The sequence below is a fragment of the Cyprinodon tularosa genome, unplaced genomic scaffold (assembly GCF_016077235.1).
Source record: "Cyprinodon tularosa strain WSP-4 unplaced genomic scaffold, ASM1607723v1 ctg151, whole genome shotgun sequence".
In the NCBI taxonomy this organism is placed as follows: domain Eukaryota; kingdom Metazoa; phylum Chordata; class Actinopteri; order Cyprinodontiformes; family Cyprinodontidae; genus Cyprinodon; species Cyprinodon tularosa.
The window spans coordinates 273,385-288,212 of record NW_024038343.1 but is presented as its reverse complement, the minus strand read 5'-3'; the positions used below and the strand labels follow the sequence as shown (position 1 = coordinate 288,212).

General features: G+C 40.4%; 1 protein-coding gene across 2 annotated transcripts; it reads right to left on the bottom strand.

Moving 5' to 3' along the window:
* Positions 1-295: 295 nt before the first annotated feature.
* On the bottom strand, positions 296-5,557 carry nr1d2a (nuclear receptor subfamily 1, group D, member 2a). Of its 2 annotated transcripts, XM_038279560.1 has the most exons (9): positions 5,402-5,554; positions 5,272-5,304; positions 3,352-3,558; positions 3,182-3,270; positions 2,950-3,094; positions 2,137-2,792; positions 1,865-2,050; positions 1,521-1,731; positions 296-1,436 (listed from the first exon to the last, which is right to left on the bottom strand). In XM_038279560.1, exons 2-9 carry the CDS (start codon positions 5,300-5,302, stop codon positions 1,237-1,239), a joined length of 1,725 nt encoding a protein of 574 aa, XP_038135488.1. In that variant the 5' UTR covers positions 5,303-5,304; positions 5,402-5,554; the 3' UTR covers positions 296-1,236. The 2 variants fall into 2 exon arrangements, with proteins under 2 accessions (XP_038135488.1, XP_038135487.1); XM_038279559.1 differs by having other exon boundaries at positions 5,272-5,557.
* Between the last annotated feature and the right edge of the window lie 9,271 nt (positions 5,558-14,828).

Here is a 14,828-nt window from a genome sequence, read left to right as displayed (position 1 = left end):
TAAACAAATGTGCACCTACTCTAGAGCTGACGGGTTATTTTATCTGCGGAGCCTCGTTTTGATAAATACAGGCAATTTCAGTTAAGAATTTGCACTTTTCTGAAACTTTACCAAACATTTAAAAAAATACATAAAAATGTATCATTGAAACTCTAAACATATCAAAGACTATTTAAAGAATTTGGCCTGTAAATTTAAAAAGCTTGTTTTCGAACAAATCCTGTGGGTAGCTAGCGCCACCTGCTGGTAAACATTTCATTCCAACCAGAAAATACAAAAAAAACTGAACACAGACTGTTCTTCACTTTTTTATTCATACTATATTATATATTTATAATCTATGTTCATAAGATATTTATATATATATATATATTCCACATATATGTTTTATATATATATTTATAGCTATTTACATATGGCAGTGTTGCCAGTAGCAGATAGTTCAACATAGTGAATGAGGAAAAACTGGTCAAAATTCAGTGCTATACTGAAAAACAGTTTGATTAAAAAAAAATAAAATAAAAAAAAAAGAGAGAAAATAAGTTGGAAATTGCAAAACATTTACATGATGTAGCACACTTCATCTTTTACTCCAAAACTTGTGCAAATGTAGTGTTTTTGCTTTTCCTGCAGAAATGACCAGACAGTGCCCAAATGAACACGTAAACATTAAATAAGACAAAACGGAAAAGATACAACACTATGTACACCAAAACAATGAGCTGATGCCGTCCGACACGAGAGGAGCAGAGCCAGATTAATAGTTAGCACTAAGCAGCCATGCATTTAGCAATGAGCACACTTTCAGCGACACCTTAGCTCCAGCTTTTCACCACACAGATGAAACTATCGGGCCAAACATACATGTAAGGTACAGTATATAATGTCTCAAACATTCACTCTATATCAGAAATACACTTTGGAATTAATGGCTTTCGGAGGAAAACGATGTAAAAAAAATCTGCATTGCATTATTATATATTTTAAACGTACTTTCTTTTAAAAATAAAAATACATCCAACTAGAACTCTCTAACACACACGTGCATTTGTGTGTCTGTGTGCAACGTGCAAATCTCTTCCATAAATACAGTAAACTTTATATTCTCTCCTCAGACCCCCCAGAATAAGAAAGTACTTCATTTATTCTGGACAAACGCGCAACTAGGTTGGCCAGGTACAGGGGGGGCCGGGGCGCAGGTCCAAGTGGTTTAGAGCATCCACTTCTAGGAAGCCTTCATGGATGCACTTTGAATGAGAGCAGTTCCTCAGAGTGCATGTTGTTGAGAGAGCGCAGCTCAGGAAGCTTGAGTAGGATTTTGGTGAAGGTTGTGGCGGACTCAACGCCGTGGTTTTGCATCACCAGGTTCCTCAGGGCCCAGATCAGTTTGTCCTGCAGGGCCTCCACAGAGTTCAAGTCCTGGATCCCTGATCGATCTACACCAAAACACCAAAGGAAAAGGTGAGGAAAGGCTCTTTATTAGTCGGGGAAGAAAAGGAGGGGGATTGCAGGAATCTTACCGGCTGAGACCAGCACCACGGCGGTGAAGAGGCTCATCTCTTCCTCACTAAGCCGCAGAGCTGCCAGCTTCTCACTGAACTCGCACATGGAGTTGAGCAGCTCACCGGCACCCAGCGACCTCAGCGTGTCGAGGCTGTAGCGTTTGCCGCTCAGAAAGGTGACCGTCCGCTCGGCCATGTTGAACAGGGAGGCAAAGCGTACCATCAGCACCTGGAAATGATTTCATAGCAGAGAAATATTCTAAATCAGATTGTCTTGCATTGCAAACACAATGGAGAATGCAGCGCCGTAAGGCATCAGACTTCAAAGCAAGCAACAATTATGAGCTGGTTTGGCTTCTCACCTCAAAGGTTCCAGCTTTCAGCAGGCTCACTTGGTCGTGTTCAGGGAGGTCCCGGAAACCTGGGATCTTCTTGGCAAACTCCACCACCTCCCGTACTGCGGGGGTGAAGCTCATTGAGAACTCCTCCCAGATCTCCTGGCTGGGCTTGTTAGGGTCTACGTACGGCGAGGTGCTCATCGGGCAAACCTTTGCAAAGCAAAAACACGGTGTGATCCAAATGCTTTAACGCTTGAGGAGATGCTGAGGTGGAAGAGCTTTGGGAAGTCACTCACCAGGTATGCTCGACTTTTCATGCAGCCGTTTGGTCCTCTGTAGCTAAAGGCATTTTGTGTGTAATGTTCTTTCTGCCCGTCCCCAGATGGATCGCAGCCAAGCTGCTGCTGGTATGCTGCTACCCTCTCCTCCCTGTAGGCAGAGTTGGAGTACGGACAGTGCTGGTATCCTCCCACAGCAGGATTATTGTTCCAGGAGTTCAGGCTCTCCTGCTGCTCCTCCAGGCGTCCGCTGCAGCCCGTACCAGCGGACGGAGAGGCGTTGTTCTGTGAAGCCGACCTTTGCTGGGGAAACGTGAAGGCGTCTTGGTGCTGCCCGTTACCATTGATCGCTCCCTCATCCTCACTGGTGTCTGACCCGCAAGACGATGCAGAGCTGGAGTTGGTATCCATGGAAACCACAGACTCCGAGTCCTGTGGGTACTGCGGGGAGGACGGGTTGGAGCACGATGAAGAGTCGGAAGTAGACGAGGAAGAAGAGGTCGAAGAGGAGCTAGCGTCGCTGTTGATTGCCTCTATGGGCAGCGGGGGGCTTTGGTCGTCATGCAACATGCTGTGCAGCTGCCCGCTCTTGTTCATCATGTTGTTCATGGCGTTCTGCATCTCCAGCAGCATCCTCTGCTTCTCTCTTTTAGGGATGCGACCAAATCGAACAGCTGAGAACAGAAAAAAGTCAGAGGTTGGTTTAAACTGGTTCAGTACTAAAACAGTGCTAGTGATATCTGGGGCCCGGTTCCAAAGAACTGACCATCTCCATTTAAAAACTAGACGCATTTTAAATGAAAAAGTAAACTTTCAGATCCATAGGCTCACCATCTTTGGACATGCCGACAGCCAAACACTTCTTGAAGCGACACTGCTGACAGCGGTTCCTGTTGATCCTCATGATGGTGCAGTTCTCCATCTTCAGACACTTCTTATATTGGATGTTCTGCTGAATGCTTCTCCTGAAGAATCCCTGAAGGACCAGAGGAGCAGCGACAGTGAGTGTGTGAACCCACAGTGGATAAGAGTTCATCTCACACACGGTTTGTTCATCACCCACCTTGCAACCTTCGCAGGCGTGGACGCCGTAGTGGAAGCCCGAGGCCACGTCTCCACAGACCTTGCACAATAGGACCATGCCGTTGATTTCTACAAACAAGAAGATGACCAGTGAATAAAATGTTGACATTGTACAGTTTGCTTGTAACTAGCGAGTGTTCAGACTCTTACTCGTTATGTTGCCTTTTGCAGCGGCGGCGGAGCGGCCGGTTTTCTCCGCGCCCGGACCCCGTTTGGCTGGAGGAGCGATGTCCACCACCATGCCAACGGCTCGGCTCGGCAACGAGGGCCGGGAGGCAGGCGGAGACGTCGACATGGGGCTGCTGCTCATACAAGAGTCAGCCGTAGAGCCGGATGAAATGTAAGCAATAACTCCACCTTTAGAAAAAAAGAAAAGCAAATTAAAAAATGTTTTTGTTTCTAAATACAGTTTTGTTTTTGTCAATCACAGAAGGTCTTTCCAGTTCGTTCAGAGCAGGAGAAAGAAGTTAAAGCATAACTTTAGGTAATAAATGACTCAGTACTCGGTATAAACAAACAGTTCATAGAAAGTAGCTGCGCCTGCAACACAAAGACTAGGGCGTGTTTTTGGACATGTGTTGCCGTTTGCTGGTTGGTTTATTCAGCGCTGCTTTTGACCTGCTTTATCATCTCCAGCCCTGGTTGGATAACATGGTTACATAACACAGCCGGGTATGTGTGCTACGGGAGCGTGCTCCACCAGACAGGGTCACTGAAGCACCAGGGCAACACTCGTGGAAACCAGTGAGAGCTTCCTTTCCCTGTTATGCAATGTCATGTTTTGGTTGGTTTATATCAGCACTCCTGTATTGACTACTTCAAAAAAAAAAAAAAAAAAAGTTTGACTTTATCATCAAACTTTAATTAGACTTATACTTTACTCTGTGCAGAGAGTTGATGGTGGACTTAAGAAAGAGAAACTTATTAAATAGGCCTAATCAGAAATGTTGTCTTTTTCTCTCTTTTTTTTTAAGCCTAAGATTTGCAATCTTATAGTAAATTAATAAAGATGTTCTCAGTTTTAAATTAGGGTTGATGGCAATTTAGAACTTGTCTCCAGGCAAATGGACATAATGACAAATAAGAAGTTAGAATATGACAAAATAGTAAGACAAGTGATATTTTAATGGTCCTCTGTAATTTAAGATGCTTAAATTAGGTTAAAGGTATATTTAAAACTATTAAGCAGGAAATTAATTAGTTTAACTTTTTTATATAATTAAGAGGGTGAATCAGTGAGTTCTTAACTGGAAAACTACTTTAAAAGGATGTTTTTCTTCCCCCAGAATAAAAGGAGTTTCATTTTGGAGGCCACAGCAGGCTGATTACCTAACCTCAGCCATGGCTATTCTCTGTCACGGCCCACCCACACGTGGGCCTGTCATGAATTTCAGCCGAAGCTCAGAGAGAGCAGGGCGCATGAGAAAAAAAAAAACGTAAAAAAAATCTGGGTCAGCCGCGTGTTGTCGCTCCACTGTCTCACGTGTACATGGCTGCAGAGGCGCGCGGATACATTACGCAATGCCCCACGTCACGAAGGCCGTTTCAGCCAATGGGAAGAGGACTCTGCAGCGGAGAGGAATACCCCCCGACCAATCAGAGCTGGGCTTTTAAAAGCGTGTATACACGGGCACATGGCCTGGCTACGCTGGCCATGTGAGCGGGATCGGGAAGTGGAACACTGTTGTTGTGTCAAATGGAAATGTAGCAGCGCCGCACTGACACTCCTAACCCCGTTTTAAAATACCGACAAACTGACAAAAAAATAAACTTAAATCACCCTCTAAACACACGCTCCAGTATTTAAAGTCAAATTTTAAACGTTTATTTATAGTGACAATGATTTAAAAAACCGTTAATAGATTCATATTCTGCAATGATTTATGATACATTTCAATAGAATAATACATTTTATTTGATTATAAGCTACACGTAAAGTATTTAATGTAAAGTATAATAGTGATATTTTAATTTTGAAGAATAATCACACAACACTGCAGCAAGACTGCACAATGCACACACATAAAAACATTATTTTTCCATATAAATAAAGAAATATCACCGCCTTACCTGGTTTAGCTGCCCCGTTGTCCTCTTGCATCGCTGCTGGAGGAAATAAAGATGTCATAAACTAAATCCAAACTGTCACAGAATGACAGGGACGATCAACTGAGCTGAGAGGTGGATCTTAACCGCGCACCTGGTTTCCTTCTTCTGCAATAAACCCGCAGGTCTGAGCAGGTAGGTTAGTAAAGAGCGATTGTTTCAGGGTTTTCTGTGTCCTGACTGAGAAACAGTGTTGAGCGCTGTGCTGTAGGAACTCCCACTCTGCTTGTGTGACTGCGGGTTAGTGGAGAGAACTAAATGTTCTCAATAGTGGAGCCCCGCCCTCTCCGAGCGGCCGCTGGAGTCGCTTTAACCCAGTGACACACTTTCAGGACACCTGAGGGGCGGAGCCACGCGGCTCCGGCGACGTAACACGTGGCTGGAAACGCCGAGGTCACGTTGCAGAGCACAACTTGAAGCTCCGACAGGCACCGTGAGGCTGCTGGTGATTGATTGAATATTTAACATATTGATGACATTATCAGCTACAATACTTTGGGTAAATCCTTCAAACGCCGCTCAGACTCTGTTTTCTCACAAAGAACATATTAAAAGCTTCCCATGTACTAACCCATTACAGCTAGGTGTTATACTTTTTTTAAAGTTATAAAATGTCCATTTTTATTTGAGCTAACTCACTGAAAACTGCAGGTGTTTATTACCTAATGAGTTTTGTCACATGCCCTTTCAGATGCACAAAAACAAAGACACGTGTTTAGAGCACTGTAAATAGTTATCTCCACTCCCCACACACATACACATCTAAATTAAGGTGTACATTACAACATGAGGCATATTTAACAGTTGAAACAAAAAAAAATCTCTGCTATATCAGAGGTTTATTGGTGTAAGAAATGAGTTGTTTTCATTGCACCGTTATATAACAATCTACTCTGACATTTAGAACAAGGTTTGGATGCCCTGGGTCAAATCTTATGACAATGGGTCACATTTAAACATAACCTGTTTACAAACACTCTATAGCGGAGGTCTGCAACAGGGGGTCTGCAACCCCTAGGGGGTCCACGGAGGTCATGCATGGGGGTCGCAAAAGTTTTGCTTGATTAGATTTTTTTTTTTTTTTTTATATTCCCCCTGGCAATTTTTTTCCACTAATTAAGATGTCTTTAAATACACATTAACATGGATTCAACACACTGTAGTAAGGAGATAAATGTAGCCATCAATGCACACATTCAGCGACACACAGGAGCTCTTTCAAGCTGGGCACCGTTTCATTCACAACACCTGTCCCATCAACCAGGAATCATAATCAGAAATACTTTGATAATCCCAGGGTGAAATTACTTTCGTTACATTAGTCCATCTGTAATACAGTGACTATAGGACCAATTTGATATAACACAATTTCATCGTCCCCGCTCCATCTGACCATCTGTTTGTGGGTCCTTGGCTTTGAAAACGTCGAAGACCTCTGCCTTATGGTATATATATATATATATTTTATTTATTCAAATTTTCTTCTGTCCTCTTTCCTTTCAAGGGGACAAGGCTATCCCCTTAATATATCTGAATGAACAGGTCTCAGTTGACCTGAGGGGTGTAGGTGGTTTTTCTCTGACATATGGTATTAAAATGTATTTAGACATAAGATTATGAGACTCGTAGACCACTAAAAAAGGGAGCCAACACAGTTCTTTCAGGCCTGGTGTGATGGATCTATATTCCTGGCGTCTATGTTCTATCGGTACATTTGACCAGTCTCCTTGAAAGTCAGGGTCTCTTTTCTTTGCTCAAACCCAGGTCTTAGTGCACACATTCATCAGGTGGTCATTTACATTAGCCTCCTATTAGACCTTTCCCCTCCAAAACTGGTTTAAGGGTCATTTTTTTTATTGTTGTTCCACTGAATACCAAACTATCCAGATTGTAAACATCTAGCTGTTGATTTAAGGTGAAGTACAATAACAAGAGATGGTCTTCCTTTTTTCATGTTGTCCAATCAATTGTGAAACATGGCATCATCATGATGCTGCCACCACCATGCTTAAAACTTTTCTTAGATTAAAAAGAGTAACCCTCATTCATCCATTTCTTAGTTTTAGTCCAGTTAAGAGTTTAACTCTAGATTAGCGGCATGTCTCAAGTACCCCATTCCCACTGCCGAAAAACCCTTTAATGCTGGGAACAATCGGCTGGGTGAAACAACTTGGCAAGCGACCCACGTTAAAATCGCCTCAGCTCTGAATGTGCATGGTGTGGGAGTACCACAGCCGGGTTGAACCACTAAGTTACGTGACACTATTGATGTTTGGGTTCCCGTGTGTTTGTGTGAGTTATGCATCTCTCCAAAAGAGGATCTTTGTGGAGATCCTGGGTAGTCTACACAGGTAGAGCTCATCAGTCCCACGAGAGTGCTGGTTTGTAAAGAGCGGCAGAGCCTCCATTCAGTGTTGGTTTCTTGTTTTGTTGCTCTGTCGTTTCCTGGCTACTCGTGTGTTTTCCCCTGATGTCTCCTAGATTTTGGTTTTCAGTATTTTGATTTTTGGATCGTGGAAGGCGCAGCACATGCTGGAGGGACTATGTCTCTGAGTTTGCCTGGTGTCACTTTTGGTCCCTCTACAGCAGCAGGAGGAGGTTTGTGTTGAACGGTAAGTCTGGGCATCTCTGCTTAGACTGCTGCCACCATTACCCAGCCCTGGATAAAGTGGAAGAAAATAGATGGATGGATGGACGGACGGGTGGATTTTTTGCCTCAGTCGCCTATTGAAACGTATTAAATCTGCAAACTCATCTCTGCCTCCTAATCTGTTCTCCACACCACCTGACAGAAGAAACCAGCACTGAACAATGGCTCTGCTTCTCTTTAAAGCCAATCAGTCTGATGAGACTGATGAGCTTCACCTGTATGGACTACCCAGGCACTCCACAAAGATCCTCTCTTTAAGGGATGCATAACTCTCACACAAACACACACACAGGAACCCTGATAATTGAACACCATGTAAGGACATCGTTTCTGATCTAACAAGCCAAAATAACTCTGTTTACATTCAATAAACATGCACAGGTAAGAGGAATTTGGAAAGATAAAAGAGCGAAACAATAAAGCTCACTTACTATGCAATTGCTTCCCTACATGTTACTCTCCATTGTTTACTTTCCTGATGGTGTCAACAGACACGCAGCTGCCAGCGAGGGGTTAGATCCAGCTTTATTTGGCAGTTGCAAGGGAGCCAAAGAGGAAAGAGGCTCTAGGTTAGCATCCTCATGGTGATGGAAAAACCTGCCACTCTGTGGATGGTGACTTTAATTTTTAAACTGCAAGCAATTTTATTTCTGAGAGGGACAGTTTAATAGCTGGTGTTTAGATTGAAGATACACGTTTGGTTTGGGATTAGTTAAGGTATAACCAAATCACACAGACTAGAGAAAACATTTGGACTACTCGTAAAAGTTTGCTCTGTGCCAGAAATCAGAGCACTTTAAGCATTTCTACTGTTTTAGAGAAGAGGGTTAAAAAAAACAGGCAGGATAAAGCTAGAACCTCATCAAGGGCTACAAACAGTTGCATGCACAGACTTTTTTAATGGGAAGGTGCAAAAAAAAAAAAAGAGGGGGGTCATTGACTGCATCCTCACCACAGTAATAGTGAGCACTTTAACACACATTTGGCGTCCAAGACCACAATTTAGCACACATTTGTTCAGGGAGGGAACGTTAGCACATGTTTTGTCAACAATTTAAGGGTTTGATGAGGACTGATAACCTTTAGACACATTTGGGGAGAAAAATAATAGAACAGATATTTTTGTTAATCTCTATACACTTTCGTTTTAGTCAGACTTCTAAGAGATGAAGTGAAACTGTTATTTGTCACTTTGGTTGCTGTTCTGGAAATCCCCAAACTCCCACATTAATCAGACACAACCTGTTTAAAATGGGGTCAAACAATTACCTAAAGCCACGTTAGACCTTTGAGAGCTTCAGCTTTCATTCAGTGTCAAAGATGATGGGGAAACTAAAAATAATACCTTAATAGCTATTATCACTATTTCATCACACGAATTATCAAATGCTTCACATGCTTTTAACCTCTTTGCCAACGTTCACTGATTTAGTTTCTATACTCCTCTGCATTTTCATATAATTTATCAATGAAACAAACAATACAAAATGCAAAAAATATGATGAAAAGAATTTGTTTTTTTGAAATATATTATAACATTTCTCTCAACAAAATTTTTGAATTTTTGCTCTTTGGTCCATATAAACATAATATCATCTGGTGCAGATTTCTCAGCTTTACATCCATGATTTGTATCACTTTCCAAATCTTCTCCTTTGGATTAAGATCCGATGACAGTGCAGTACAGCGAACTCATTGTCAGGTTTAGGAAATGTTCAGAGCTTTCTGCCATGGTTCACTATCCTCCTGGAAGCAGCCGGCAGCAGACTGGTTTGTTCAGCAGTAACAGTCTGGTACATTGTAGGGCCAAGAAAATAATCCCCACATCCATTATACTACCATGAAACCTGAATTATTAAGACAAATCAGGATGGATAGATGCTTGCAAATAGTTTATGTTAGTTTATAACACTCCTATCGATCTGTTGCGGTTCGAATTAAGACTTGATGGGCTGGGCAACATTTTTCAATCTGTTATTGTAAGGTTTTGGTAAACCTGTTGTTGCTGAATTTCATGCTCTTAACTGCAAGAACCCTAATCGGTCCTCTGCTGCCAGGCTCAGACTTGGAAGGATTTTTGGCCCTGGCATTTTTTCATCTACACCAGCCCACTTATGGATCCCCCCTCCCCGAAAAAAAATATAGAAGCACAGTCCAATTGTGGATTAACCGATCTATCTTCAAGCATCACACGACAACCATCACCAAGACTTCTATAATGCAGTTTATTATCACGGATGGGACAGTGACTGCTGCTGCGTTACGTTCACAATCACCACATCAACAGGGTTGCCAGATGTCACTGATTCACGTTTTCCAGCCCAAAACATTTTCATAAACCACCTGGATATATGAAATTTCGCCCAATTTGAACCAAAGTCTATTGATCTCTCAGGCCATAAATCTAAAGAAAAACATTTTTTACCCATAGACGGCCATACTAAACTGCCAGATTGGGAAACATCCCAACCTGGCAACAATGCACGTAGGACGGGATACTTTAGCCTTTAGATGCAAAACCCCATCATGCACCACAACATATTTTTGCTAAATATTCAAACATAAATTCGCCAAATATAAGAGGAACATCGTAGTTTGGTTTAAAGAAAGCATTTTAGTTTTATTATAATTTAGATTGTTGCTGAAGAAATAGAAAATTACATCACATGCCAATCGTCACAAGGATGTGCATTACAAGGAATGGCCATATATACTGCATGCATCATTTAGGTAGTTAACATTGTATTATTTCTTGAGCTTGTTGAGTTATTTACTGTCACAGGTAGGTGCTTCAGCCGGAGAGTAAAGTTTTGGGGCCGATATGAAATTAGGACCGGCCCACTGGGCAAATACCCGGTATCACAGATTACCAGTCCGAGCCTGTCTGCTGCTGTAGCTTATCTGTTTTGAGTATTTTGAATACTCTGGTTTTAACCAGTTTTATTTTTGATGCTATTGATACCTTTCACCATGTTGAATCAGTCTTCCCACTCTCCCCTGACTTCAGCAAGGCATTTAAATCCACAGTCTGTGTATTTCCTCCTTTTCATGATATTCTCTGAAAGCTTAAGACATGGCTCTCTGTGAAAATCGCCTGTTTCAGGACTTCTCCGTTTAAACTTCTTTATATCTGGAACACAAATGCACTGTCTGTGCAAAGCTTAATATCCACAGATTTAGGTCTACATTAAGCACCAGCATGATGAGCAGGATTTGCTTGAGCAGCAGAAAGTTTTGGATGTAATGTGAACGTGACTCTCAAGGCGCTCCTGCTGCATCCAGCCTGTGTTTACTTTCAGGGAATCAAAGTTCTGATCAGGCGACATGTCTTATCAAACTCATCGGGTTTTACTCTGCATTACTGACAGATGCTGATAGGTGGATGAGTTTAAGCAGTTACAGTCACATGTAATAACATCTGACCAGTAGAACCTCACAGCCCAAACTAGACGTTAATCGTTAACGTTTACTCTCACCGACACTTGGGAGTTTCTTTTTATGTTGTTTGGAATCTGATGTTTGTGTTGACAAAAAAAATTGAGGTTATAGAACAAGTTATCTGTTAACTTTATCAGCTCTCATATATCCAACCAGATCATTTGTATTTCCAGAAATGGCTCCCCTCCAAGAAAGCACAACAGAGACTGCTTTGATTCCGTTTCTGCTGAGAACACACGGCACAAATGGAAAGTATTTAATTCCCAGATTTAGCTCCCTGGCTGCAGTTCAAACCTCAGAGGAGTGATTCACGCCTGGCAGGACAAAACATCATCCGCACATCACGTCCTGCACCTAAGGGCCTTTGAGAGCTGAACATATTTCTGGATTGACTGGATCAATTAAAAAAAACTGTCAGAGAAGGATTAAAAAAAAAAAAACTACTGCAGGAAATAATACTTATTTTGACTATAGTGGAATTTTCAAAAGAAATGTTTTCATGTCTGGGCTCCCTCTGTGGGCACAAACTAAAATTAAAAAGTGTATTCATTAAACCAGTGGTTTTATTCATCATGATGGTGATCCAGCTTTCCTTTGGTGCAGGTTTCCTCTCTCTGCAGCTTCAGCAGTGACCTGCATTTGAAATCTGAGAACAGATGACCTCTCTGATCCTACACATAACATATCTGTTCACCCGACATCTGAGAGGTTATATTTGGCAACTATCCCCGTTAACTCTGCCTGTTATCTCTTACAGATGACTAAGAATCTGGTCAACAAAGCTGTAAACACTTTTAAACTCAATGGTAGGGCAAAGAACACAGATAAGGACAATCATTCATATGCTTAAAACTACAACTGTAGGAAAAAAAATATGGAGTTATTGCTAGAAGCACTTAAAGCATTTGGACTGAATCCCAACTGGACCGAACAAATAGTGTAAAGGTGAATGGAACCGAGGTGAAGCTGCGTGACGTAAAAGCTTAGAAGGCCATCTGCTTTTAAGGCTTCTATGTAAAACAAAATATTTCATGTTTAAATTATTTGGTTAGTAAGTTATTTTAATCTGTTCTACAAATGTTGGGCTTATGCCTTCTCTCAAGTTCTCTGTGGCTTTAATTTCTGAGAAGTTTCCTAAATTTTCCCAAATTGTACTGTTTGACCTTTAAGCCATTTTATCAGGCATTTTGTTTTTAGTCACATGCATAAAAATCATCAGAATAGTTCCTGCTATGTTGGAAGATGTTAAGAGGGTGCTTTGATTCTACTTTTTATCTGTGGTGGTGTTCTTGGCGTAGAACGGTGATCAGGGCCGGCCCAAGGTATAAGTGAACTAAGCAACTGCTTCGGGGCCCCAGCACAACAATTAACAGGAGTATTTATTTTGCATGAATAATTTATATTTGGGCTGTCAGTTTTAAAGCGTTAACTGTTTTAGACTATAACGCCAACATTTTTTTCACACACGTTAATCACACATCTCTGTACTTTTTGTTTTACCCTCGGCGCTTTCCGTAGTTCCAGAAATGCTAAGTGTGTGGGAGAGTCCGCAGCATAACAGACCCGTGCTTTGAATGGGCAAAAATGGCCAGCAGACAAGGGATCCTGAATGATAAGTTTCTTTTTAAAGAACAAGACAAAGTAATGAACTACCGTAAGTCATGTGGACTGCACTGCTGCTGCAGTTCCTGTTCAGAGCACACTGAAAATGTTCTACATGTAAAATGTTATATTGTTGAGATGACTGTAAAAGCCAGTTATTGTAATTTCGTTTGATTTATGTGTTATTTTGTGAGTTACTTCATTTTATTTGAATGAAGTCTGTATTTCATAACGCAATGTGCACTTTATTTTAACAGTACATCTTTATTTTTTATGTTTGAGAAAAAAATGTAAATTTACAGAGTACTTTGAGTACTGTTTACTGTTCAGTAGTTTTGTAAAGTTTTGATGGAAGCATAACACCTAATTTTGTTTTTTTTTTTTTACAATTTTTTAATAATTATTGACCATAATTTGAACAAGGATATTATTATTCTAGTTTCTTTAAAGTGCTTGAAAACAAATAATAAAAAAATCTTTTTGTATAAGCATGAGTTTTTTACATGTCATCGGTTGCTCAATTGCATTTTTAAAAATACCCAAATAGGCTTTAACACTTTCGTAAATAAAAAGATAAAATATGCAATTAATCTCGAGTTAACTGTTGATATGATGCGATTAAAAATGTTCTAATATATATATATATATATATATATATATATATATATTAATAAAACACATAATTTTATGATACAGAAATATTTTTAAGCATGTGGAAATCATTACTTATGACAAAAAAAAATTTGGGGGGCCAGACTGACACACAGACAAGGAAAGAGCAGCATAAACTTCTCTGGAACAAACTTATCTTTGGAGAACAAACATAGTTTGATATTCTATTGTTTATTCGGTTTGATTATGTCTGTTTTTGTACAAGTTAATTTATTTTTCTATCAAAATAAAAAGTAGAAACCACGACATTTTCACACTAAATATACTATATTATTCCATTACTTTTAGTAGAAATGCTACTAATAAGAGATTGTAAAGGTGTGTGAATGATCTGAAGTAACTACCCACATGCATCGGATCAGGATTCTTCACCATCCGCACCCCAGTGGGCTGAACTCTTTTCCCATCTGACCAGAAGATTTTCTGGATTTCCAGAACTGGAATCATAAGGGAAGTCAACTTTCCACCAGTCCTCTGGTGTCCATCCTCGCATGTCGAGCAGTGCAGACATTTGTTCATTAGTCATTTGTTTTTGGCAGTCTTTCTTTATACAAGTTTTTTATGCTGTGAAAGCACCCGTCTGCTGCAAAGCTTGGGCAAGCTCTGTTCTGGTGGAGACTTCAAATTTTATTGCTCTTATGGAGCTTCTTGACTTCCTGAAATGTTTATTTTCAGCAACTGAACTTCTTAATCTGTTTCTTGGAAAACTATTAGCAGCATTATTTTTACTGGTTTTCTTTGCGAGAAGTAATATATTGATGGCAGAAACCCTTTTTTGTGATTTGAAGCTAATCTGATCCTCTAGTATAGAAATAAGTCTAATTAGAGATGTTTAGCTGGACTCTTTCCAGCTTTGGCTGTGCATAGGATACAGCTCTACTACAGAAAGCTTCAGCGTTTGACTTTGGTTAAAAAAAAATCTTAAATATTAAATAGTAAGCTAAAAAGCATTTCTGTGATAATTTGATATTTGAAAAAGTGCTTCTACTATAAAAAAAACTTTATTTTGTTGACTAGAATAACTATTAGACCGCATCCTTAAAGCAGAGCATAAATTAAACCTGCTGTCATTTTATTTAAACCAACATGTTTTTATTTCTGTAGCCTGTAAATTTAATATTTTATTTTTATTAGTTTAAATCACAGAGAAATAACTGGA

Bases quoted from the DNA above. Each gene is read 5' to 3' on its own strand.
- nr1d2a (XM_038279559.1), bottom strand. From the start codon at position 5,329: ATGACATCTTTATTTCCTCCAGCAGCGATGCAAGAGGACAACGGGGCA. The intron at 2,793-2,949 runs GTGAGCCTATGG...TTCTGTTCTCAG, and splicing joins TGTCGGCATGTCCAAAGATG to CTGTTCGATTTGGTCGCATC. The intron at 1,732-1,864 runs GTGAGAAGCCAA...AATCATTTCCAG, and splicing joins TGAAAGCTGGAACCTTTGAG to GTGCTGATGGTACGCTTTGC.